Genomic DNA, 27,684 nt, shown 5'->3' on the forward strand with positions numbered 1-27,684 from the left:
CCTCACAGTCGTCATGAAGGGCAAAATTAGCCGTATAGACCAAAAGCACAATTTGTCCCAGACTGTAAACATGTGTTCTTCTGCTGTAAAGTTGGGCATTTTAACATGAGCTCAATGAGATTCTGCTCCTTCTGGAGTCTGTCTCTAGTGGCCAGTCCATGAATTGCAGTTTAAGTCACTTATTGGCTTCAAGAGAAACTGGGGGAGGTGCCGCTTGCTTAAAACAAGCAAAATTATGTGCCAATGGGGTAAGAAAAATTATCTTAATTCAAACGGAAACAAGATCATTTTACTAACCCTGTTGGCAGATCATTTTGTTGTAAGCAAAAACTTAATTTAGATGTTTTTTTGTTTTTTCTTTCGGAAAACAAGACATATGTCATTTTACTTGTCTAGTAAATGCATCTTTATTTAAGATTTTTTTAATATTTGGACTGGAAACAAGAAGTAGCAAAAATGCTAAGTAAGAAAAGCATTTTTAGTTTTGTACATATACAAAAGCAATGGGCCTCATTCAAGAAATGTTGGTAAATATATGAGCAAATTCAGAGTAATTTGCGCGTAAAATGGACATTTACGAAAACTGTACTCCAGATTCACAAACACTTCGTATACCACAGATTCGGTAGTTAAACGTGTGTATATTAATGAATTCCAAATATTCGTAAATAGGACGCACGTGCACGCTCATTCATAATTAGCATAATCCCCGCCCATGAGTTACAACTGCAAATGACGTGTGCAGGAACGCTGTGGAATCTTCTGGACTTCTTTCTCAGGTTTGGCTCCAGTATTTTGCATAAATGCTTAAGAGACTAATTGGCCATAAGCCTAGCAATAAATATTAAATTGTCATGTGTCCATCAAAGCATTTTATCCAGCTAAAAACGCCTGGAGCTCTTCTGAAAACGGCCAGCTGGTGGAGCTTGAAAGCGCTTTGCAAGGGCAGCGTTTTTCCAGCTGAGATACTTTGATTGCTATGAATATGATACAGAATATCCATGGCAGTAATGTGTTACTAGTATCTCATTTTGAAGAATATTACTGAATATGAAATACAGTAAAAAGCAGTATTAACTTCTCCATTATTGTTGTTCAGTCGGTGTACAAGTGGGATGATTGGTCGGTGTAGTTTCTGTCCCGCCCCTCCTCCACTGTGATTGGACGGCCGGGTAAAAAGTGAGTGACGAGCGCTGCCTACCCAACGTTGAACAGTAAATAACTTTTTTTTTAAATGGGGCAAATCAACTCTTGAAATTTTATTATGGTACATAGTGCATCAAAATGCAATGTCATCAGTTTGCTAAATTAGAACACAGACCGTTCAAATGTTTTACGCACCATTTACATGTGGTAAAGCAGGTGTAAATTTCTTTCGTACCAACTAACATTTTGAAAATACGAACAGATTCGTGAATCCGAAAATTTACGTCAGAGCGGCTTTACGAACGATTTACACACACATTCGTTCTGCTCGTGTTTCATGAATGAGGCCCATTGTTTGTATATGTGTGTTTCAGAGTGAAGCGCAGCACTGTGTTCATTTACTCACTAGCAGCTTGTGGTTTTCCACCAAAATAAAAGCTTTTGAAAATAGACAGCCATGAACATTAGTCCGGCCATTCATACATTTTAATGTTTCACTGTGAATTAACAAGTATTTAAATCGCAAATGCAATTTTTATAAGAAAAATAGCAATTCAATTTTTTTTGTGCAGCCCTAGTTATTATGATTCATCTGGGTTTTTTTGGGTTTTTTTTTTACATCATAGCTTATTAGTTGCTGCCCCAAAGTCTAACTGCCCTACTGACGGTGTGCCTAACTATCTAGACCAGTTTGGACCTGCTAGAGAGTGTATTAGACATGCTCCCTTCAGTCAGATGTTCTGGGAATCTCAAAGCTTATCCTTTATTCTTTCTTCACAGAGGCGAAATGGCACGTCCCTTCCACCAAGATCCTCAACTCTTTGAAGGAAAGAGGCAAGGATTCACCCAACAAGTTGACACGGGTAAGACTACTCCCACGTGACACTTCAGTAGAGCAAAAGTGATGCCTGTGAGTTTTAAGAAGATATTTCTTCCTTATAAAAAGATTCCTGGGGAACAAACGTGGTCCCAACCATTAAATACCCTGCTTTTTAAATCCAAGGCCCTCCGTTGTCCACAACTATATTCAAAGCCCTTCCCTTACTTAAAACTCATCTATTCTCTATGATCAGTAAATTGTTATTTTCCTCTCTATTTCTCTGCCTTCCACTGTCTCATTTTTATGTTATATGATTACTTAATTGTATTTAATGTTCTCTACTATTGTACTATTTTGTGAAGCGACCTGGGTTCTTGAAAGACGCTATAAAAATAAATATGTTATTATTATTATTATTATTATTATTATTATTATTATTATTATTATTATTATTATTATTCCTCATATGCACTAATAGGATTCCTCTGGTGCATCTGCTGTAATGATCAAGTTTTATGTTTTTAACCGAAACTAGGAGTGTTTATGAATTTAAAATATGTAACTAAAATAATTATAATTAAAATGATATATTGGAAATTAAATAAGGATTTTAAAGGCTTTTAGTTCAAATTAAAACTAAAACCATAAAAAAATACTTGATATACAATAAGAATGAACTGAAATAAAAGAAAATATTTTAAAAATCTATATTTTATTTCAGCTAGTTGGCAAAATATTTAGTTAATTAAAACTAAAACCATAAAAAAATGATACTTCAAATATATATATATTTTTAAATTACTAAATATTTAAATACATATTTTTATAAAAGTTTTATTTCAGCTAGTTGCCGAAGCATTTCACATTTTCATTTAGTTTAACTTATTATACTACAATTAAAACTGAAATATAAATTAATAAAAAACTACATAGACAGACATCATAAAAAATGACAAAAATTAGTTTATACAAAAATAAACTCTAATTGAAAATATGAAGAAAAAAATTGTATACTAAAATAACACTGCTTAGTTTCTACCCAATAAAATATTATCATAATTAGAAAATATTACCATAATTATTGGCATAAATGTATAAAAAAAAGTTATTTATAAAAGTTTTCAGATTTTATTAATGTGCATGACTTTTCCAGGTCTAGAAATCACACTTTTAAAAATGATGCTTCTTAAAAGAAATAAAACTGTTATTGAGAGGATGAATATACCTAAGAAATATTTAGATTTGTAGTTTTTTTAGCTTGTATTATTATAAATCATTGATTGAGGACCACTGCCCTAATATGCTAAATGTCCTACTTGGCCAAATCACGGTCGTCCTGTATACACAGCTGTATAGAAGGTTATGAGGTCCAGTTCATTCAAAGGACAGAAGACCGCTGACAAAATAAACCATGTGGTTTATTTATAATTCAGTTGGTTAGTTGGCTAGCCAGCAGGCATTCGTTTATATATGCAACTGTATGTTTATGAATGCCGGCCTAATTCATGATCTAGGGGAATTCCCTCTGGGAAATGTACTGCGGGAACTGCGTCAGAATGTGTTTTAATGTGGCAAGTGAGGTTTACACTTCACATACGAACCAAGTATATAATCAAGTAACATGGGTTTCTCCTTGGAAACTTCTCCTGCTCGTCTTTAGGGTGTTGACTACGTACAGTACGCTGAAAACCTTGATATGACACACACACACACACGGAGCCCCGCTAGTCATGCTGTCAGTGTGCGTGTGCATCAGTGTGATGAATGAATGCTGATAAGGTCAGTCTGCCCTTGGTGCTGGCGCTCTGTGCTGTTATTGGGGACATGCTCGTGTTTGTCTGTCTCTCTCTCTCACCTTGAATGTTAGTTTTACCCAATATCTCTCACTCCCTGTTCCAGTAATAGCATCTGACCACCGACAGCCAATTCAAAGTAAATTACGGTCGTTTAACGCCGGACAGCAGGGGTCCAGAAACAACAGGCTCCTGTAGTGATCCCTGTGTGCGCAGCTGTATATAAGCTCTCTTCCAAAACGTTTGAGCTCAAATGGTCCTCATACTATAAATGACAGACCAGGCACCACGGTTCAAAACGCACACGATTCTCGGCTTAATTTTAGGTCCTGTCAGTTTAAACATTCAAGCGATTTTAAACCATTTGAGCACAAGTTTGGTACTCAGACAGCATGTGGACACCGAATTCAGGTCTCTTCTTTCCCCTCTATTTGTGCTTGAGCGGACAAATACAGGCAAAATTATGTCCAAATGCCCATCTCTGTTAATATCCTCGTAAACAATATTCATTTATAGCTTACATAGACATAAACAATTGCGAAAGTAAAAGAATGCGTATCATTATATTGCATGCGTGCGTTAGCTCTTAAAGTGACAACAGCCTAATATTCCTGCTGCTGTCTGTCATTCACACCTGCAAACTTGTCGCTTTCCGGCGACAATCAGCGTTTTCTTGGTCAATTGGGTCATTTACGTGAAACGCGTGTAACGTTACCGAACGGTTTCCGGGTGCAATCTTTAACAGTTCACAGTCGGCTTGTTTTGAAGCGCGGAACACACTTCAATCCGAGTTCCCACACGATCATATTAAGTATTCAGTCCATTTTATCACCAAATTCAAACGATAAATGCCGTTTTGACGCTCTATATGACGTGACTGGTCACTTCATGATCACAGTTCAAGCGGTTGCGCGTGGATGCGATCATCTGTGAAGGTGATCGATCATCTCTTACTGAAGAATAAACATGAATGAAGGTATGCTGAGGATACATTACAACTTACTGTCATGTATATATGTGGTGTAATCGCTAAATCAGTGTCTCAACGGGGGAAAGACGTCAATATAACTGCTTGTAAACTAAACAATGTCATGTAACGTTAGCATCACATTTACCTCAGGCAGTCATTCAGTGTCCACAGAATTTTATTCACTAGAGAAATCAACTCTTTTACTAAATATATGCTCTATATTAGCCTATATATTCATTATATTCTACTTAACCTGTTAGTGATGTCTTGATTATTTCATGCATGTTAAATAAACCTGTCATGAAAATGACAGACACTGTGTATAAATGTTTATATTTCATCAACGAATTGGAGAGAAAACTATTTAGAAGTTAATGCAAAAACTGCCTTACGTGAAGTTTACATGTTTGCATACAATGTGTTATTTGAGTGTTGATTATTATACCTAAAAATAAATAGCAACTGAATTTAGGCTAATAGTTTGGCCTCTATTTTGTTAACCTTTAATATTAATGTGCAAGTAAGGGCTCCCTATATAATTTACAGCAATATCTTCAATACAATTTTAGATATCATTTAATTAATTCAAGGACAGACACTTTTTTTCTTCTTCAGTAAACCACTGTTAAATCTAAAAAGCAATTTTGTAAAACTGCTGTACCGAACTCGTACCGAACCGTCAGTTTTGTGTACAGTTACACCCCTACTGTCAGTCTTTTATTTTTTGTGTCATGCGTCACAACACTTCCTTGAGTTCCAGGCGTTGTCATATGTGTCATTTGCATATTCCCCCCCGCGACACTGTCACCTTTTTTACTCTGAGGAGTTTGCAGGTCTGGTCATTAAAGGATTAGTTCACTTCAAAATGACAATTTCCTGATATTTTACTCACCCCCATCTCATCCAAGTTGTTCATGTCTTTCTTTCTTCAGTCGAAAAGAAATGAAGTTTTTTGAGGAAAACATTTCAGGATTTTTCTCCACAGAAGGTCCAAATCAATGCAGTTTCAAAGGAAGGGCTTCAGAGGCTCTGCACGATCCCAGACGAGGAATAGGGTCTGATCTAGACAAACCATCGGCCATTTTCTAAAATAAAATACAAATGTATATACTTTTTAACCTAAATTGCTCATCTTGCGCTGCTCTGTGAGTTGCCACTGATTGCATAATCACATCAGGTCACGCTAGACGTATGCAGAAGTACCGCCCCCGTGTTTACAAAGCGCTCATGCGAAGACTAATACAAACATCCGGTAACACTTTACAAGAAGGTTCATTAGCTAACATTAGTTAATTACATTAGTTAACATTAACTACTAATGAACTGCACTTATAAAGGATTTATTTATGTTTTTTCATGTTAATTTCAACATTTACTAATGCATTATTAAAATCTTGTTAACATTAGTTAATGAACTGTGAACTAACATGAACAGCTGTATTTTTATGAACTAACGTTAACAAAGATTAACTAATGCTGAACAGAGGTGTTGTTCACGGTTAGTTCATGTTCACTAATGCATTAACTAATGTTAACTAATACAACCTTATTGTAAAGTGTTAACATCCTTTAGCAAAAAATAGATCAGACCATATCCCTCTGAAGCCCTTCCTTTGAAACTGCATTGATTTGGACCTTCAACCCTTTGTTGCCATTGAAGTCCATTATATGGAGAAAAATCCTGGAGTGTTTTCCTTAAAAATTTTAATTTCTTTACGACGGAAGAAAGAAAGACATGAACATCTTGGATTTCGATGGGCGTGAGTAAAATGTAAAAATTAAGTGACCTAATCCTTTATTGTTAATCAAACACCAAAATACAAAGAGAAAATCACTTTAGTAGTTTTAACAGAAATTATTTACATTTAATTTATACAGTGAAGACTATGCAGTGTTATTTTACATTTAATTATTCAATGTCTGTACCGGATATAAGTCGATACGTTCTGGCTCGACCAAAATTCTGATTGGTACATTTTTTGTCGCGTTCATTCAATTAGTTTTGCCGCGCCGCATTCATTTCATGATGGTACAGATCCACTTTCGCGGCATGACTGAAGCGTGGTGTTGTGACGCTTCCCCTCATGTGTATGTCGATGGCCGTTTTCATTCCCCGCTGGCTCAAACGCACGCCCATCAACACACACATGAGGGGAAGCGTCACAACACAATGCTTCAGTCGTGCCGCAAAAGTGGATTTGTACTGTCAGTTTTGCCACGTTAATTTTCATCAGGTGAAAAGCACTAATTGCTAATGGGGGTGTTTTCAGAGCAGCCCTGTTTCACAGGTAACAGTCTGTTCTCAGAACACCCCCTTGTTTTCACTTCTTTTGGATTAGCCCAACCTACTGGAGAAGAGAGACAGATTGAAGTACCGGTAGGCTAGTTTGCTGTATATTATTTATTTAATTGTGAGCGTTTTTTCTGCTCTTGATCTGGCTTGTTTAATACATTTTCCTTTTTTATTAAAGTGGACGTGCCTTTTGTGTTTGAGAGTAAAAGCTTTAAGTTAATAGTCTATTCGTGTCTCAGCCGCGAAGCTGAAATGATAGTGTCTGTCAATTATAATACATATGACAAAAACAATTGTCTAAATTATGTTGTATATTCCTCAAAAGTTCTTGTGATGATATCACTAGTTGACAACATAGTACTCTATTTTCGGAAGTCATAGGCTGTGATATTGCGCAGGTGCACGTGATGCAACGCTGTCAGAGCCGAAAGACTCGTGTGTCGACTCATTTCAGTCCAAAATAATCAGCTCAAAAACGTTTTAATATACTGCAAATAGCCTACTAGTTTATTTATAATTCATTTAGGCTGACAACAATGCCACCAAGTACTGCGCACAGTGCGCAGGTAATTCGTTTAACGTTTTTTTTTTTCCTAACGTCATTTTTAGTCAAATTTTTTTTTAGTCGAAAATTTCAGGACTTCAGTCAACCAAGATTTTCTTTGGTTGATTACAGCCCTAAAAGTTTCTTTCCCGAGTGCAGCAACTTCCAGTTTTATTACAGATATTTTGCAGCAATTTCTTAGGATGTGATGATTTTGTTCACTTGAACACATTGGATGGAAACTGGGCTTTATTCACAAATGTTTTTTGCGATATTCCAATTCCAAGTTAAATTTGCTATTTTGAATGGAAATATAGGTGTTCCTGCCTGAAAATGACGTATCTTAGAAAGCATCATAATTTTGCTGCTTGCTGTTTTGTTCTTACATTTGCTGTACTGCAATATAATATACTTTCGTTAAGCCCCGCCTTAAATTATATTAACCAATCGTGCTTTAGAATCTAAATGCATACATTATGCAGACGTCAGAGTCTGTTGCCGACCACCAAGCCAAAGAGTTTATGGAGGATGTGTGTTTGGATGATTTGAAATGTGTTTTTGCAGAAATTACCCAAAAATATGTAAAAACCTTGCCAGGCCTTGTATAATAGTGATACTTGTTTGCGATTTAAACTGTTGTCTTCATTCCCAAATGAAAAAGTGGTAAGAACATCATCATTTGCTCCAAGGTAAATGAATGTTAATTACTTAGTTTCACTTACACTAATGTTATCACTTGTAATTTCCTACAAATGAGGCTTTTTCTCTTTCAGTGTCTGTGGGAAGTGTTTGCCTCTATTCTGATTTGCAATCACTGCACTTTTTAATCACGTTTCTTCTTAATTTAACAATTTCTATTCAAGAAATTGGCAGATAATGTCTTATTTCATTCCGTCCCACGTTAAGTATAATACCCAATCAATTTTTACCGCTTCATGCTGTTTAAAGGAATCTCAAGTGGCATGTTCTCTAATGCTTTTCTCAGTTTGCAACTCAGTTGCATTGAAGACTTTTAGATCCTGAGGATGCTTCATCTACAGCATATGATTGATTGTGTGTGTGATGAAGAGATATAGGGGGTTTGCAGCTGTAGAGGTTCTGAACAAATACAGAAAACCATAATGGATTAAAGGACTGCCTCATTATCCATGTTAAGTGGACTGTGTTTTACAGCTGCATTAGTGAGTGTGTTGGATCATTTCATGGCAGTCTATATAAAAGCAGGTTTAATGTCTGAATCTCAGTCTCTTAATTATGTTTATTGTTGTCTGTTTGCCTTTTACCATCTATATCCATAACTTACAAACCTTTTCATCTCTGAAATGGTCTCTAATGTCTGTTGCATTGTCTAAAATGCTGTTGGCCGTATCCACTGGGAGATGTACATGGCGCCATTCACCGCGGGCTCCGCTCTCCTGATTTATTACGCCTATTGTCTGCGCACTAATTAATGAGTACAGCTCATATTTGCATACATTACCAGTCACAGAATTATTCATTAGCTCACAGTAATTAGTTTTGCTGGTCTTTGCAGTTTGCAGTGGTACTTTTAAACTGGCGTGATATTAGTTTGGACTAAAGAAGGTGTCACATGACAAAGAATATGACAGCGAATGCGGCCCGTTTTCCATCTGCTAATTAGATTTATAGATGATAAAATATGCTAGCAAGCACAAAACGTCATGTAGACAATGGGATAATATAGATTGTGTTTTGCAATGTGAGTGCCAGTTCTTCATTTTAAAATATAATATATTTATAATCATATATAATTATATTCATGTACTTATAAAATGTATATAAATATGTGCTGTCAATCGATTTAATCAAAATTAACTCATTAATTGCACATTTTTCTGAAATTAATCGTGATAATTACACCTAACATTTAATGTTTTTAATATATTTTCATATTGTAATAATTTCACATTTAATCTCCAAATTAATGTAAAAACAACATAAAGACAGTAGCCTATATTTTAAATAATTTTTAATTGCATTTTTTTATGAAACAAGGCATCACCGATAACAATACTGCTACTGATGTCTCTATGAAATAGATTTTTTGCTCAATTTTATCCATTAATTATAGCCATTCAGCATTACAGTATAATTGGAAACTGTACATTTGAACATTTACTAGGCTTTCAAATATATAAGAACTTTTAATTTAAGTGAACTTAAAACAATTTTCATATAAACCCATTATAATAAATGTCACATTTACCTGTGGCCTTTAATATATCAGGGCAAATTTTTTTCTATTAGCCCAGTTCAGATTTGTACTTGCCCTGTTAAAATGCATAAAACGTTATTGTTTTTGACCTATGTACAGTAACCTTGTAAACAGTGCTTTAGGATTTTCATAAATTATAAATTAAATATAGTTTAATCCTTATTAAAGGAGTTATTCAGTCAAGAGTAGTGAGTGATTTTCTCTGTCTTTTGTTCTTTGATTAATATTAATGACAGACAGCAGCAGGTTTATTATGCCTATTATTAATGTTTCCTTGGTGTGTCTTCCTCCAGCAGGGCGGCGATAAGAACTCCAGCCACTCCAGCAGTAACACTCTTTCCAGCAACGCCTCCAGCAGCAACAGCGATGAGAAGCACTTTGGCTCCGGGGACCTGATGGATCCAGAGATGCTGGGTCTCACCTACATTAAAGGAGCCTCCACTGACAGCGGCATTGACACCGCGCCCTGTAGCATGACCCCGGGGGTGGCCAATGCATCCGTGGCCCGCGTCGTGCTCCAGGGCCGGGGCGCATCTGATCCGGGACACCCGTGGACACCGGAGCTGACGGAAGAAGGTTCAATGGAGGAGGACCATGGCAGGTTGTACCTTCCTCAGAGCTACGCCGCGGCTCTGGCTTCCGGACATACACCGGCGGATGGGAGTATAGGAGACCTGAGCGAGATCTCTTCTCATTCCAGGTGAGCAAAAGACTGCTGATGTTTAGAAGAGGATCATTAGATTTCAGTCTGGGTTGATAAAGTTCAAATGGTTCCAAGCGATGTGTTTTTGCCAACATTATTGATTAGCCCACTGGTTAGATTCCCACTCAGACCATGCTTCCAGTCTGCTGTCTGTTATTGCTTATAAATATGTGCATATTCTTCCAGTTACTTTAAGGATCAAATCCAGCTGTGTGTATTCTCTTGGAAAGAGAGGGATGGTGCCTTTTTTAATAGCAAGTCAGCAGACTTTTCGCATCTAATTGCCAACACTGACTTTCTGTTCTCATTTTGAAGATGCTGAAAGCGACCTATTATGCAAAATTCACTTTTACATGGTGTTTGAGCATAAATGTGGCGGCGGTGTGTGTACACAACCACCCTATAATGGTAAAAATCCACCCATTCATTTTATAGTTAACATTAAACAAAAACTTTAATTTAACAAACAAAAATTGCTCCAAACATTTTTTCTAAATTAACGAAATATAACTACCTTGACATTGAAAACAAAGCTGAACTATTTTTATGGCTGCAACAGTGTGTAATAGGGAGGGAGAAAAACACGGGCTCCAGTCGGACTCGGGACACTGGAGTATTTACGTGTCATGTTATCATAACACTCCTATTCATTTTAAATATTGTGGTTATCGCCAATACGTGTATATTGTCACACCCTAAATGAACCCTCTGGTGCTCTTCGTTTAGGGGTTGCATTGGTTGTCTTCCCGGTCATAAGTGACCGGACACCTAAAAATTAAACTTCCTCCACCCCAGTAAAACCAATTCAATTTATTTTTCTCCAATAATATTTTTTCTTTTAAATTTTGTATTTTGAGATGATTTGATGGTATTTTTTAATATTTATGCAATAATTTTTTTTTTGTAATTTAAATGATTATTATTTTTAATTATTGCAGTATAATTTTGGAATTATTTAAGAAATTATGCAACCATGGGTGTAACCACTAGAGGTCTCTATGGAGAGGCTTGAGAATGCCCTAGTTCTCTTTTGAACACATTTAATGATTTTTTTTTGATGGATTTGAATATATATTTAAAAAAAACTCAAAGACTATTTATTATAAAGTTTTACATTATATTTTTGTTTGTTAGAAATATAGATTTTTTTCTGTGAATTTGTGTTTTTGTAGATTTCCCATTCGTTTTCTTTGGGGGTCATTTTTGACCGAAGAGCACAAGTGGGAGTATTTTTTTTACGACGAATTAGCATGCTCGAATCATGCCCTCAATTTTTTGTGTGTTTACATACCTAATGCTAGAAAAGTCACCATATTTTTCAGATGAAGCTGTGATTTAAAAAAATTCAAAATGTGGTTCACAGGCTCAGTTTTTCATTAGTGTGTGTGTGTGTGTGTGTGTGTGTGTGTGTGTGTGTGTGTGTGTGTGTGTGTGTGTGTGTGTGTGTGTGTGTGTGTGTGTGTGTGTGTGTGTGTGTGTGTGTGTGTGTGTGTGTGTGTGTGTGTGTGTGTGTGTGTGTGTGTGTGTGTGTATAAGTGTGTGTGTGTGTATAAGTGTGTGTGTGTGTGTGTGTGTGTGTATAAGTGTGCGTGTGTGTGTGAGTGGATGTGTCAATATCACACTCTTGATGTTTTAGAGTGTCACCCCTTTACTGCTGTGTACTTTTTTCCAGCCTTGTGGCCGATTTGTAGATTGTACACATAAATATTCGGTGAATTTTTGTGTTTTTGCCGATTTCCCATTCATTTCCTATGGTCGGTCATTTATGACAATGAACGCTACTTTTTTTACGACCAATTAGCATGCTCGAATCATGAACCCAATTTCTTTGTGTGTTTACATACCTAATGCAAGAAAAGTCACCAAGTTTCATATCATTCCGATGAAGCTGTGATTTTTAACATTTCAAAACAGAAAATATTCCGGTCAGAAATGACCGAAGAGCACCAGAGGGTTAACACAATGTCGATATTTCGTGCTTTGAATATCACGGTTATCGCCAATACCGGTATATTGCGACACCCCTATATCTCATTATATCATTTTTGTAAATCTTGAACACAAAAAAGTTACGACATCAGCTAAAAAAAAAAAAAAAAAAAATCTGAACAATATATTTGGAACACTCCGGTAGCATAGCGGGAAAAAATCTGGAAATGAACTATTACTTCATGTAGATGATTTACCTGCTGGAGGACCATAGTAAAAATGGGACAGACTCACTACAAGTTTTTTTTGCATTATGGTTACATTATCTTAATTTTGCATATAAGTCATTATTTGCATTGTGGGGATTGCACAGGTAAGATAACTTGGGATAATAAAAATTTTAGCTTTGCGTATGGCTCTTAAATGTTAGCATGGGTTATTTTCAATCCATACAATGAAACTGCTTTGTTTTGCACTGCAGAGCAATCCAGGAAAATCATAATGATTACCTTCTGTTATGTTCAGAGTGTTCTTCTATTCTTCAGGATGAGTTCAATGTATAGATAAGTGAGGTTTCAAAAGTACAGTATTTTAGGGAATGTTATAATGGCCTCTTTCAACTAAACCCTTGTAAGCATGGACTGTTACATAAAAGGCAGGAAAATGGTAAGAAGTCTCTTTGAGATGGACCGGAGAGAATGGCAGCTGTCCTAGAAAGGTCAGGGTCCTGCTCGTAGCCATGTTGTCAGTTCTGATGTGTGTGTTTTTGAGCGCATGTTTGTCTTGTGAATGCATCTCAAAAGAAGCCAGAACAGAGCACTGTCAATGCAGAATCCACCCACTGTCTCTTAGACGGAAGCCCAGGGGATCGATCACTATTGATCTAATAACTCGAAGGGCGTTTTCAGACCTCATCTGACCACCGGTGCTTAAGTTAATTAGTACAGGAAGTCATTTCATATTGTTTTGATGCTTGGGTCTCACGTTTCACTATCCCATGTGGGCTGGCCAGTGGCTCTCACCACTCCGGCAGCCCCTTACCCCACAGCTCCAAGCTCACGTCCTCTCCAGAACGTTCCGGAGCCCAGGCAGGTCCCTACAGTAGCCAGGAGCCCGGGCCCAGCACTGATGTACACACACACCGTCACCATAGGAAGGCCGATGACAAACCGATCCCGGACGAGCCCCCAATTCAGTCCGAGTGTGGGTGAGTGTGTGGATTAGGGATGCACAATAATCAGTATCGGCTGATAAAAGTTCACTTTTAGTGTTATTGTTATCAGTGCACTAAGAAAATGAAAGGAGTCTTTAATTATGATTTCACTTTTTGTAACTTTTGTGTAATGTCGCTGTTTGAGCACAAACAACATCTGCAAAGGTACGACGCTCAAACTTCAAAGCAAAGAGAGATATTATATTTTACAGAAATCGCTTTAAGGACTACAACAAGCGGCTGGTAGGGACTACTACGACCTTATTCATGGGTTAGTGACATCACTAACACTAACATTTACATAAACCCCACCCTCACGCAACAAAGGGGGTGAGGCCATGTTTAGCTAGTCGAGCGAGCACATTTGGGAGTCTGCTCAAGCTGTCACATCCGTCTTTTCACATTTATTGCAATCCAGAATGAACACAAATGCAATAGCATGTCATAAAAGCAAGATGACAACATACGTTATAACCGTAATTGAACTAAACTACACCTGTTCTCTCTTCACGCAGCAGATATTCTCTAGCTCTGTGCATCTTACAACAGTTCCCACACCAGCCATTTATAGAATATGCTAATTGATAATAACTCCACATCAGCTACATAAATTCATCAACCAACACACCAGAAATGTCACTTCTTCTTGAGTCTCTCCATCATTGTCCGACTCCGATTTCTAAAAGGCTGAACAGTTTCTGACATTTTCAGTGTGCGGTAATCGGAGCTGCTAACGCGAGCTCTTGAAGCTCCGGCCTCTTCTAGAAATTTGGAGCAGGAGCTCATTTGCATTTAAAGAGACACACACAAAAAAGACACATTTTGCACGTTAAAGCGGTGGTTATTTTCATCAGCTCCGACTCGTTAGATCTAGCATTATGTCCGCCTTAAATCAGAATCCGAGATAAATTTGTTTGGGAAGATTACATTAATTTGATGGAATCATAACATTTATTTGAATTAATAAATGTTCTCTCTCCTATTGAAAGAGAGAGAGACAGAGAGAGAGATATGCCTGTGTGAATTACCGGATTCTGTGCAGCATCTCTCTATTAGTAGGGCCCTATAAAATCTGTTTTATTTTTTTCCAAATTCAGTTTTTTACATTTTAATTTTTCTGGATTCCGTTTTCTTCCGTTCTAATTTTGTTTGTCTCCATTAAATTACATTTTAGTAATCAAAAAGCATGTCTAAATAATTGAAATCATAAAACCTATACAATTGAACAACAATGTATTAAAAGTTAAAATTTTTATGGTCCTATGAAATTATTATTTTTTTATTTTATTTTTTTTTACAAATTCTGTGTTGTGTATTTTAATTTTTCTGACAATCAAATAAAATGATTAAAACATTAACTTAATTTCTTTTAATCATATGAAATTAAACTTTTTTGTCGAGCAAAGTGCTGCACAACAGAGCTTTACAGTTAAGTATTGTGATTTATTTAAAAAAAAATAAAGATTTAATACTAATAATTATTATTATTATTATTGTTAGTATTATTACATTGAGACGTGGGCTTAATTCTACTGTACAACACTAATATATTGGTCAATTTCTTCAAGTTAAACCAAACTTTTATTTTGTCAGGTTGCCGTGAAGATCTTTATGTTTCTGTGTTTATGATATGACTATTTTCATTTTCTCAAATGAAACGGAGATGAAGTTCATGCGGTCCTCATATAGTGAGGCAGCAGAGGTCCTTCCAGCCAATCAGAATCAAGTATTCAGACATGGGATAAAACGATTTATCAAGAATTATCGATAATCAGTATTAACCAAAATGTCCATATCAGTGCATAACTAAATATGATGCATCTGCTAGTATGATTAGAGAGAAGATTTTATTGAATTGTTTAGGCCACTAAAAGCAGCTTCATAAAAGCTAAAACTCTTATGAGAGTAATTTGTTGTATAATTGAATTTACCGTTGGCCACATATTCAGAGACCTCGAAGTCTCCAGAGTGTGTGAAGCAGAACTATGTTTAAAAAGAGTTGTATTGTGATTTCCTAAAGTGAGCAATTAGGTTGTGCTTTAGATTTGATTAAATGTAATCTTGCCCTGCGAGCTTGTGCCAGTGTGACTCATTAAGCGTCTGGTTTAAAAGGCCAGGAGAGAGCGATCTATTCTGAGGCTGGATTTAGCCACCGGCCAAGGTCTCTCACTTCTTTTTATCCAATTAATCTCTCCGCTGGCACAATCATCAAGCAATTCAAGTTCGGTTTTCAAGGACAAAAAACATCTGCAATAGGTTACTGATCAGAGTGAATGTTTCCTCTATCGATCCGAGGACAGGTTGAATGTATAAATGCATACACTGGGCATTATTGACCTGCTGGAGGATGTCCTCTCAGATGAGCAGCTGGACTCCACACAGATCCTGAAGGGAAGCCGTTGAGCCACAGACACTGCTCTTAGAGTACTCTAGTTTAGCTTTCCCTCCTTCTAGAGCCATGGTGGAGATCTTTCAAATGTTTTCATTTTTAGATCATGACGAGGTTATGGGGAAAAGAGTATTCATTCATGTTGAGTTCACTTCTGTATATTTGACCACTTTCGGCATTGGAGATGATGGTCAAAAAGAGAACATCGAATCTGAATCTGAATAAAAGGAAAATGAATTTACTGAACTATAGTTCAAAAATATTAGTCTGTCATTCGCTCCATTGTTCTTTCTTATCTATCTATCTATCTATCTATCTATCTATCTATCTATCTATCTATCTATCTATCTATCTATCTATCTATCTATCTATCTATCTATCTATCTATCTATCGTTCGATCTATTATCTATCGATCGTTCGATCTATTATCTATCTATCTATCTATCGTTCGATCTATTATCTATCTATCTATCTATCTATCGTTCGATCTATTATCTATCTATCGTTCGATCTATTATCTATCTATCTATCTCTATCTATCGTTCGATCTATTATCTATCTATCTATCTCTATCTATCGTTCGATCTATTATCTATCTATCTATCGTTCGATCTATTATCTATCTATCTATCTATCTATCTATCTATCTATCTATCTATCTATCTATCTATCTATCTATCTATCTATCTATCTATCTATCTATCTATCGTTCGATCTATTGTTCAATCTATCTATCGTTCGATCTATTATCTATCTATCTATCATTCGATCTATCCTATCGTTCTATCTATCTATCTGTCTATCTACCGTTCGATCTATCATCTATTGATCTACCTATCGTTCTATCTGTCTGTCTGTCTGTCTGTCTGTCTGTCTATCTGTCTATCTATCGTTCGATCTATTATCTATCTATCTATCGTTCGATCTATCTATCTATCGTTCGATCTATTATCTATCTATCTATCTATCGTTCGATCTATTATCTATCTATCTATCGTTCGATCTATTATCTATCTATCTATCTATCGTTCGATCTATTATCTATCTATCTATCGTTCGATCTATCCTATCGTTCTATATATCTATCTATCTATCTATCTGTCTATCTACCGTTCGATCTATCATCTATTGATCTATCCTATCGTTCTATCTGTCTGTCTGTCTGTCTCTATCTATCTATCTATCTATCTATCGTTCGATCTATTATCTATCTATCTTTCGATCTATTTATCTATCTATCTATCGTTCGATCTATCCTATCGTTCTATATATCTATCTATCTATCTATCTATCTATCTATCTATCTATCTATCGTTCGTTCGTTCGTTCATTCGTTCTATCTATTGATCGTTCTATCGTTCTTTCGTTCTATCTATAGTTATAATTAGACTCATCTGAAAACACTAAAGGAGTGTTAAGTCCACATTCAGTGAGAAAAGCGAGTGTGTGCTCGTGCTCTTGTTGAATCTCTCTCAGGTCCATCTCTCCAGTAATGTCTTTTGTTCTTCTTAGATTGATGGTGCGGCTGAGCTGTTTTCCTCCCCAGCTGTTATGAAAGAAGCCTTGTAATGCAGTTAGCATCTCCATTCTTTGCTTATTTCACATTACGCAACTCAGCCTCTAGACAAATCATCCAATATCGCTTGCATTTCTTGTGCCTGCTAATGAAGCTTTTTCCCCCGTTTGCTGTGTCTTGACACCATAAACCTCTCAGCAGCTGCTAACTTTATTCTCTGTTTCTTCTACCTTCCTCGGCTTCTTTTGCTCAGTGGAGCCGAGAGCTTGTTGTCTTTCCTTCTGAAGGCTCTAGCCGAGCGGTCCAGGTACATACACACACCCCCACTGTGTATGTTTGTGCTCACACTGTTGGTGAACTTTCCCCTTTGAGCCCTGACCTTTCTGTTTTCCTCACTGAGTGTAAATGTCTCGAGTTGAAATTCTCCCCGCTGTGTCGCGCCGACCCTCCTCTCCGTGCTCACCTCGACAGTTTCTGTCAGGCTCAGACGTAGCCTGTAGTGCTCATATCAACAGTTGCTCATAGACACATACACCAGTAAAGGCCAATGGGTCACCAAGTGTGTAGAAGCCGCGGCGCTAGTGCCAGACAGCTGTGATGAGACTGTCCAGCGCCTGCGGGCTTTGACTGAGTTTTAATACGGCCTCCTCACTAGTTGTTATTTTTAGGCTAAACTGAATGTGTAAAGGACACACATTTCTGAATGTGACCTTCTCACAGTTTTAATTAACTCACCTCCAGTATTTACACACTTACTAAGTATTTTTAACTCTGCAGCAGCACCTTTACTTTTCTAGAAGAAATGAAGCTATGCATGGAAATGCCTGTCATTGTTTTCCCTGTGGAAGTTTGTCAGCCTGAGGCTGAGGCTGATTCTGGGTCAGTATTAGGATGTTCGCCATTGAATATCGCAATATATACTAGTACATTCAAGCTTTTGAACCAGTTACAGCAATAAAACCTTGAGTGACACACGTTATGTAGATAAATTGCTCCTGGTCCAATACAAGTGAAATTGACCATAATTTTGTATGTGGCCCTGTTTATTCCTAGTATTAAAGGGATAGTTCACCCAAAAACAAAATGTTTATGTTTATCTGCTAATCCCCAGGACATCCAAGATGTAGGTGTGTTTGTTCCTTCAGTAGAACACAAATGAAGATGTTTAACTCCAACCGTTGCAGTGTGATAGTCGTATAATGCATGTCAATGGGGATATTTTAGAGGATGAGAGCAATGAGAGTAAAAACACACAGACATACGAATCCTTATTAAACCATGCGGCTCGTGGCGACACATTGATGTCTTAAGACACGAAAGGATCGGTTTCTGCAAGAAACCCAACAGTATTTGTTATTTTTTTTACCTCTTTAGGACGAATGTCATCTAGTTTTCCCAGCGCCATAACTTCCGGCGAATAAGGTCAAAATACTGGCGCGATCAAAGATATATAAACGTAGATGCCTCATTCGACCGATCCGCACAGGCACTAATGAGGAATCTATGTATATATCTATGATCGCGCCGGTATTTTGCATGTATTTTGACCTTATTCGCCAGAAGTGATGGCGCAGGGACGGCTGATGCATAGCCATAGAAATAAATGTTTAAATATGGATATGTTTCTTACACAAACGCATCGATTGGCTTCAGAAGGCCTTTATTAACACCCCAGAGCCGTGTGGAGCAGTTATATGACAGACAGGTGCAATTTTAATTGACTTCAAAAACAGAACAACTATTACTGCTATTATAATGCTTGGATTAGCCAGAACATTTTTAATATAACTCATATTTTATTAGTCTGAAAGAAGAATGTCATATACACCTCGGATGACTTGAGGGTGAGTAAATCATGGGGTACATTTTCATTTTTGGGTGAACTAACCATATAAGATATGTTTTGATCGATCAGATCACAAGTAAATGAGGGAGACACACCCCAGTGCTTTAATCAGTCTCTTTTGTCCACTTTCAACCACTTCTGTCCTGATTTCTTCAAGGGGAGGGTCTATAGGCGGGTACATTTATAGGCTTTTTCAGATCTTACAATCTAATGGATGAAATAAACTTAGCAATTTGCAATTGAACACGAAAAGAGACGACGGAAGCTTTCCTTTCTGCTCTGACAGACACAAGACCAGCCGAACGCTGTGAGTGTGTGTTAGAAATCAGGAATAGTGAGAGAACATCGCTTGTTATGTTTTTCATCTTCAAACCAAACCTCCGTCTCCAGCCGACTAAGTTTAAAACCCGTCTCGTCCCATAATGTTTAGCATTAGGTCAGGAGGCGGAGAGAAGATGTCTTTTGTGGCTGTTTGAACACATTCGAAACACTACTAAAGCAAACCGGACGAATGCGTTTTCGACTATACCTCTGGAAGTGATTGACAGTGGACAAGCTCAAAACGTTTTAGACCCTGTTTACATATATATATGCCCAAAAAGAGTATTTATTTAATATTATTTTATTGATATTTATAATATTTGATTAACATTTATTTAATTATATTATTTATATTCAATTATGTTTCTTTTTTAAAAGCTAGTAAATAATACAAAATAAAATTAATTTAAAATTACTCATTTTAATGCTTTTGAAATAAGTCTCTTCTGCTCACCAAGGATGCATTTATTTGATCAAAAACAAAGAAAAATAATATTTTGAAATATTATTACAATCTAAAATAATGGTTTCTATTTAAATATACTTTAAAATGTAATTTATTCCTGTGATCAAAGATGGAGAAGAAGGATCATGTGTCACATGATCCTTCACAAATCATTCTCATATGAGGATTTATTATCAATTTTGAAAACAGTTGTGCTGCTTCATATTTTTTTGGAACCTGTGATACTTCTTTCAGGATTCATAGATGAATAAAAAGTTATGAAATATATTAAAATTATTTTAAATTGTAATAAAATTCCACAATATTACTGTTTTTTCTGTATTTTTGATCAAATGAATGCAACCTTGGTGTGCAGAAGACCATTCTTTCAAAAGCATTAAAAATAGTAATGCTTTCAAACTTTTGACCGGTACTGTGTGTATATGTGCACACAATTTTAGCATAATTATTGTTATTATTTATTAGCTTTTTGAAGGCTAGTTCATCACGTGCCATGTATTCAGTTGTTAATCTCTATCCACATATATGTAAATAGTCATATGATAATTCATGTCTTGCTCCAGATTCTGTCGACAGAGTTTAGCTTATATATGATTTCTTGTGGTGTTCAGGTTTAGTTTTAGTCTGTGTGTGTGTTTGTTTGTGCATGCTTTCTGACAGCTATCTAACACCCTGCCAGTCACACACACACTGCACGCAGTCACAACACTATAAAGGTCACATTGCTTTCCGCCACTATCTTTCCCCCCTCCTCCCTTTTCACCCGATGGAAGGATGTGTTACAAACATGCTCAAAATGTTAGTTTAGTGTTGTGTGTGATACTGATTAACATTACACTGAGCTGCCGGATCGACACTTCTTCTGTAACGCTCACACATGCTGTAGAATAAGAGACAAAAGACTGAGACAGACAGACCCTCGATCCTCCAGCATGAGTATTCCCTCACTCCTGAACTCCTCAGCGCTGGGCTTCACAGCAGCATCGGCCTGCGTTTATGATCCGTGTTTGTTCCCACAGGCAGCTGTATGCCGGAGAGACGTCCTGCCGGCTACAGGAGAGAGGACGGGACACACTGAAGGACGCGGGTCTGCAGCCCAACATGTCTAAAGAAGAATACATGAAGATGATGCTGCCTGAAAGCCCACCTGGAGAGAGCGGCCAAAGGAAGGTAAGCCATCAAGAATGCAATACTATGTCAGTCTTCCTACTTCAAAGTGTCGCGTTCAATGTGTTACTTGCCGTTTCTTTGTAATTATTTGTTACATTTACTTGCTAAATTTCTGGGTGAAAATTGTAAAAGTGAATCCTACACATTTTGTCAGTGTATAGGAGTGAAGATGAATGTATAGCTTTATATTATTCATACTAGGGCTGGGCGATATATCGCATGGCATTGTTAAGCGCATCTCGTCAGTAAAGCCGGATCCTTGATTAGTAGTAAATCGCCATCACCTGCTTTCAGATAGAGCGGCATTTACTACACAGAGCCGTAGTTCACTGACAAGCTGAGCCATATCGCATTAATTATCACGGACGTATCGCCTGCGATAATTAATGCGATATGGCTCCGCTCTTCAGTGAACTACGGCTCTGTGTAGGAAATGCTGCTCTATCTGAAAGCAGGTGATGGCGATTTACTACTAATCAAGGAACCGGCTTTACTGACAAGATGCGCATAACAATGTCATGCGATATATCGCCCAGCCCTAATTTATACTTCAGTACATACTGAGATCATGTTTACTAGATCCTAATACTACGGTACTCTGAAATACACCATGGTACTGCTCTTTACATGATACTATAGTAGTATCATGGTACATGTCCGAAATGCCATGAAAGTACTTTTTTTGGTACTATGATAATATCACGTTTTTTGGACCTGATTCTGTGATAATATCATGGTTTTTAGACATTTTTCTATGGTAATACCATGTTTTGTTTTTTTGAAAATGGACCATGGTAATGCGTTTTTGGAGATGACAGTGTTTTTCAGATAAGTGCCATGGTATTACCATCTTGTTTTCGAGATGTACCTAGACAGCACTCTGATGTTTCCCATTTACCATGGTAATGCCATGTTTTTGTACTTGAATGCGTTTTCTTATTAGACTTTTACCATTGTAATACCATACTTTTGTTGTATCATGCTTTTCAGACATAATAATATTTTTTTTTTGGACATTTACCATGGAAATCATGTTTTTTGACTTAACAATTTCATAATATTTATATATGTGGTAATACTAGTAAGAGTGTATCATGGTATTGCAATGTTTTGGAGATAATACCATGTTTTTAGACATTTACCATGGTAATGCCATGTTTTTGATGTTCTATAGCAATGCTTTGTTTTTGAACTTTAATGCGTTTTCTTTTTAGACTTTTACCATTGTAATACCATGCTTTTGATGCATCATGGTTTTCAGACATAATAATACCATGTTTTTTGGACATTTACCATGGTAATACCATGTTTTTAGACATTTACCATGGTAATACCATGTTTTTAGACATTTACCATGGCAATACCATGTTTTTAGACATTTATCATGGTAATCATGTTTTATTGACTTAACAATGTCATAATATTTGTATATGTGGTAAAATATGGTAAGAGTGTATCATGGTAATACCATGTTTTTGGAGAGAATACCATGTTTTTCGGCAGTTACCATGGTAATGCATGTTTTTAGACATTTACCATGGTAATACCATGTTTTTAGACATTTACCATGGTAATCATGTTTTATTGACTTAACAATGTCAATATATTTGTATATGTGGTAATATGGTAAGAGCGTATCATGGTAATACCATGTTCTTGGAGATAATACCATGTTTTTAGACATTTTACCATGGTAATGCATGCTTTTTAGACATTTACCATGTGAATACCATGTTTTTTAGACATTTACCATGGTAATACCATGTTTTATTGACTTAACAATGTCAAAATATTTGTATATGTGGTAATACAGTAAGAGTGTATCATGGTAATACCATGTTTTTGGAAATAATACCATGTTTTTAGACGTTTACCATGGTGTAATGCATGCTTTTTAGACATTTACCATGGTAATCATGTTTTATTGACTTAACAATGTCAAAATATTTGTATATCTGGTAATACAGTAAGAGTGTATCATGGTAATACCATGTTTTTGGAAATAATACCATGTTTTTAGACATTTACCATGGTGTAATGCATACTTTTTAGACATTTACCATGGTAATCATGTTTTTTGACAACATAATGTCATAATATTGTTTTATGTGGTAATACATATATACCTCAATAGTGCTTTGATTTTGGGCATTTACAGCTCTGATTAGTATGTGAGTGCAGTCTCAGTCAGGGCCGTGTCTCACACACACACACACACACACACACACACTCACACTCACACTCACACTCACTCACTCACTCAGGGCTGTAATGCTGATAACCTCAGTGTGTGAAGTGAATGAGGGCTGAACAAACGTGTGTGTTATCAGCCGCTCCTGGACACACACAACATGATAACACGAGTCTCAGACCGAACAGATTCAGATTTGGTAAGCTGATTGACGAGCGCTCGCCGCGTTTCTTCCCTTCGTGTTATGGATTCATGGGAGGAAGTTGTTGGTGGAGCGTCAGTTTTTTGAAGTCCCCTCTGCTCCTGGAGATCGTCTTAATTGCGTTTTCGGGTTCCCGCATCTCTCCCACAGCCCATTATCTGGCAGGAAAGGCTGGAGTAGATGCACAATGCCCTATTTTTAGTGGTTTGTGTCATGTTGCAGTGCCCTCAGATGCAGACGGGTCATTGTGCTCTTAGGGTGAGGTGAGGTGACAGCCTGATATCAGACACGTTACAGCATCTCAACAATCAGTGCTTCATCTGCACTTCTCCACTTTTTTTGCAGATAGTTGCTAGGGTGTTGCTAGGCTGTTGCTTATTGGTCCAAATCAACAGAGCCCACTGAAAGTCTCTCTGACATTCTGGTTTCCTGGGTCCCTCATTTAATATATATTGTTATTGATTTTTTTTGTTTTCATTTTTTTGCTAAATTTAAAATAATGGCATACATAATTATAAATATTATACTGTACATTATTTATTTATATTAATTCATATTTAATTAAATCCTAAAAAATAATCAATTACAATAATTAATTTGAAAATAACAGATCCAAATAAAAGATTTGCCATTGTTATTATTTTTGTTTTAATTTGTAGGATTTTTGCTATGTGCTTTTGTCATTTGTATTATTAATTTTTTTTTAATATTACTATTTATTATATTTCAGTTTTTTTTTTTTTTATTTCAATTTGATAATGTTAGTGCTTCAACCTAAACATATTTCATTTAGCTGCCAAAGCAACATTTCTCATGTTTGTTTAGGTAAAGTTTTTCATGTAATATTAATATTTTAATTTATTTCAGCTTTATTTAAGTTAACGATAATGAACTTGCCGTGAACTGGTTAAATGCGTTATTAAATTATTGAAATATTACCTTAAAATAGAGATTTGACTGCTTTACGGTTTACCATTCCAACCCTTTTTTCCTTACCAAAAGAAATTAAATGTTCTTTTGTAAACATGTTTTATGTGCTGTTTTTTACTGTGCCGTATAACATTAGTTTGTTTGTTTTGTACGAAAGCAGCTGTTATTGGACCGTCACAGATTTCCATCAGCGGAGGGTTTTTATTTTAAAGGCCACACGCTCCCCTGCGGCCCCTCGGTGACAGACCTGTCATTCTGGAGCGCCAGCCGGAATGGAAAACATTGTCAATCTGGTATTTCCAGGCAGAGAGCGGGAGAAGTGAGCGGCCGCTGTAGAGAAGTAGATTACAGACACAGAGAAGATGGAGGCTCATTTTTTCCCCCAAGGAAAGGGATCTGAGTCTGATCTGAAAGATTCATACTTTCAATACTTGCATGATTCTCTCCTCTGGTTATATTTGAACACAACCGAGTGCTGAGCGGACCATTTAAGATCACATACACTACTGTATAGGATCATTTTTTTTGCAAATATTTTTAAAGAAAGTCTCTTTTGCTCACAGGGGCTGCATTTATTTGATCAAAAATACAGTAAAAACCGTAATATTGTGAAATATTTGTACAATTTAAAAGAACTGTTTTCTATGTGAATATATTGTAAAATTTAATTTATTCCTGGGATCAAAGCTGAATTTATCATCATTCCTCCAGTCTTCAGTGTCACATGCCCCTTCAGAAATCATGCTAATATGATGATTTGATGCTCAAGAAACATTTATGATTATTATCAATGTTGAAAACATTTTTTTCAAATCTTTGCTAAATCTTTACTGTCACTTTTGATCAATTGAATGCATGCTTGCTGAATAAAAGTATCTTACTTACACTACAATTCAAAAGTTTGGGGTATCACGGTTTCCACACAAATATGAAGCAGCAAAACTGTTTTGAAGACTGGAGTAATGATGATAAATTCAGCTTTGATCACAGGAATAAATAACATTTTAACATATATTCACATAGAAAACAGTTCTTTTAAATTGTAATATTTCACAATATTATACTGATTTTACTGTATTTTTACTGTATAAAAATGCAGTCTTGGTGAGAAGAGACTAATTAAAAAATAAATAAAAAATCTTAGTTTTAACACCATTTGCTCCCTGTTTTCCAGATGAGTAAATACAGTCGACTGGCTTTATTTGCCCGCTCTGGTTTTATCTTTACGGGTCGGGAGCTGCTTCTCAAATCCCACTTGAGGCTGTTTTAATGCGAGAGGACCATACCGGATCTAGTCGTATAAAGTTGCATGTGTGCGAGAGAACTTGAAGGAAATATTGAGGGTGGTTCATGGTTCAGCGGTGGGATTTGAGTGGGATTTTCGTCTAAAGGAAGTGAAAACAGAGGGCGCGTTTGGGCCCGGAGGCGTCTAGTTTAGCTCAATCCTGTGTGCCATGACGTCTGCTTTCCCTCCGGTGATGGCAATTCAGAAAACTGACGTTTTTGATCAGGTCTCAAATAGTGGAAGACGTATTGTGTGCTATAAATAAAATCAACAGGATCAAGCGACTCCGCTTGGGAATGAACCAACTTCCTCTGGCTCACGCTCCGAATGGAAAACATATACAATGTATCTAAAGAGCTCTGGCACAGTTTAAGCCGGTTAGCTCATGGGTACGTGTTTAACTCTGTGCTCATGCCAGTGATATTTCTGACATATAAGACTACCTGAGCTGCCGACCTAGACGGCATATATTAAGGCTTCACATCTTGATGTGATGCTACCTTCTGAGACACCTTGTTTGGTCCATATTTTATGTCTTTGCAATCCCAGAATGCATTGCAACAAGAAAAAACATGACAATGGTAGACTGTGTTGAGAAATGTTTTCGCCAAGGCTGCATTTATTAAATCAAAAACACTGTGAAATATTATTACAATTTAAAATAACAAATTTCTATGTGATTTATATAGTAAAATGTAATTTATTCCTGTCTTCAGTGTCACATGATCCTTCAGAAATCATTCTTATATGAGGATTTGAAGCTCGAAAGCATTTTATATTATGATCAGTGTTGAAAACAGTTGAGCTGTTTCATATTTTTGTGGAAAGAAACGGTGAAAAAAATGTTTTTCAGGATTTTTTGATGAATATAAAGTTTAAAAGCACAGCGTTTAATTAAAATAGAAATCTTATGCTGTCACTGATCAATTTAACGTACTTTGCTGAATAAAAGTATTAGTATGCTTTAAAAAAAAAAAAACTACATTTGAAAAGTAATGTTTATTAAGTGTTACTAAAATCAGTGCTCGAAGTGGGTCGGTACTCACCGGTACGCAATACCACCACTTCTACTATTTGACTCTTAAGCGTACCTGCACTTTTTCTTGCTAACAGCCACTTCTCGCTTTTATAACAGATCAATTGTCTCTGCAATATGATTGTGACTGAAGCCCAATTGTTTAATGAATTAAGTGGCATGCGAATCACTGTAGGTGCGTTCACCAGCGTGCTCAAAGTGTTAAGATTTGCACAAATAATAAATGTGCATCCCATTTGAATTCTATTGAGAATGTAGTAAAACCCTATGGAGAAAGTCGAACATGAGCTAAAACAGCCACTAAAATGACTGATGAAAAGAGGGGAAGCATCATCCTGCAAGCTTTTTTAACTCATGATGACCACATTTACTACAATTTATCACGTTTTATTGTATTTATTGTGGTACATTTTGACTAGTTGTAGAATTTATAATAGATAATCAGTTAAGGGAATAGATTTTTCACTAAAGATGTAGATTACACCTGTGGTATGTTGCAGCTATAGTTTCTAACTGTGTTGCTATTTTTCATAACAAATGCTATAGATAAAAAAAAAGTTAACATTGGCCTGCATGGTAATGAGGAGCCGTGCCCTTATTGTAACAAATGCTATAGTTAAACAATTATAAGAACTATGTGTTAGTTTTAAGGCTGAGTACAAGTTAGAGAGAGCTTTAAAATAT

General features: G+C 36.4%; 1 protein-coding gene across 7 annotated transcripts in view; it reads left to right on the forward strand.

Annotated features, from left to right (window-relative positions):
- LOC307142490 (signal-induced proliferation-associated 1-like protein 2) overlaps positions 1-27,684 on the forward strand; it is a 217,392-nt gene that overhangs the window by 166,933 nt on the left and 22,775 nt on the right. For 2 of the 7 annotated variants that reach the window (XR_013818481.1, XM_079843409.1), the window contains exons 13-17: positions 1,927-2,009; positions 10,096-10,502; positions 13,447-13,641; positions 17,807-17,860; positions 21,206-21,356. Coding sequence is in view for 4 of the 7 variants with exons in the window: in XM_079843409.1 (XP_079699535.1) it covers positions 1,927-2,009; positions 10,096-10,502; positions 13,447-13,641; positions 17,807-17,860; positions 21,206-21,356 (890 nt within the window). In the remaining 3 variants the exon portion in view is untranslated. The remainder of the gene's footprint in view (positions 1-1,926; positions 2,010-10,095; positions 10,503-13,446; positions 13,642-17,806; positions 17,861-21,205; positions 21,357-27,684) is intronic. The other 5 variants (XR_013818482.1, XM_079843411.1, XR_013818483.1 and 2 more) reach the window with 3 other exon arrangements.

This window comes from Gobio gobio (genome assembly GCF_949357685.1).
Source record: "Gobio gobio genome assembly, chromosome: 18".
Classification (NCBI taxonomy): domain Eukaryota; kingdom Metazoa; phylum Chordata; class Actinopteri; order Cypriniformes; family Gobionidae; genus Gobio; species Gobio gobio.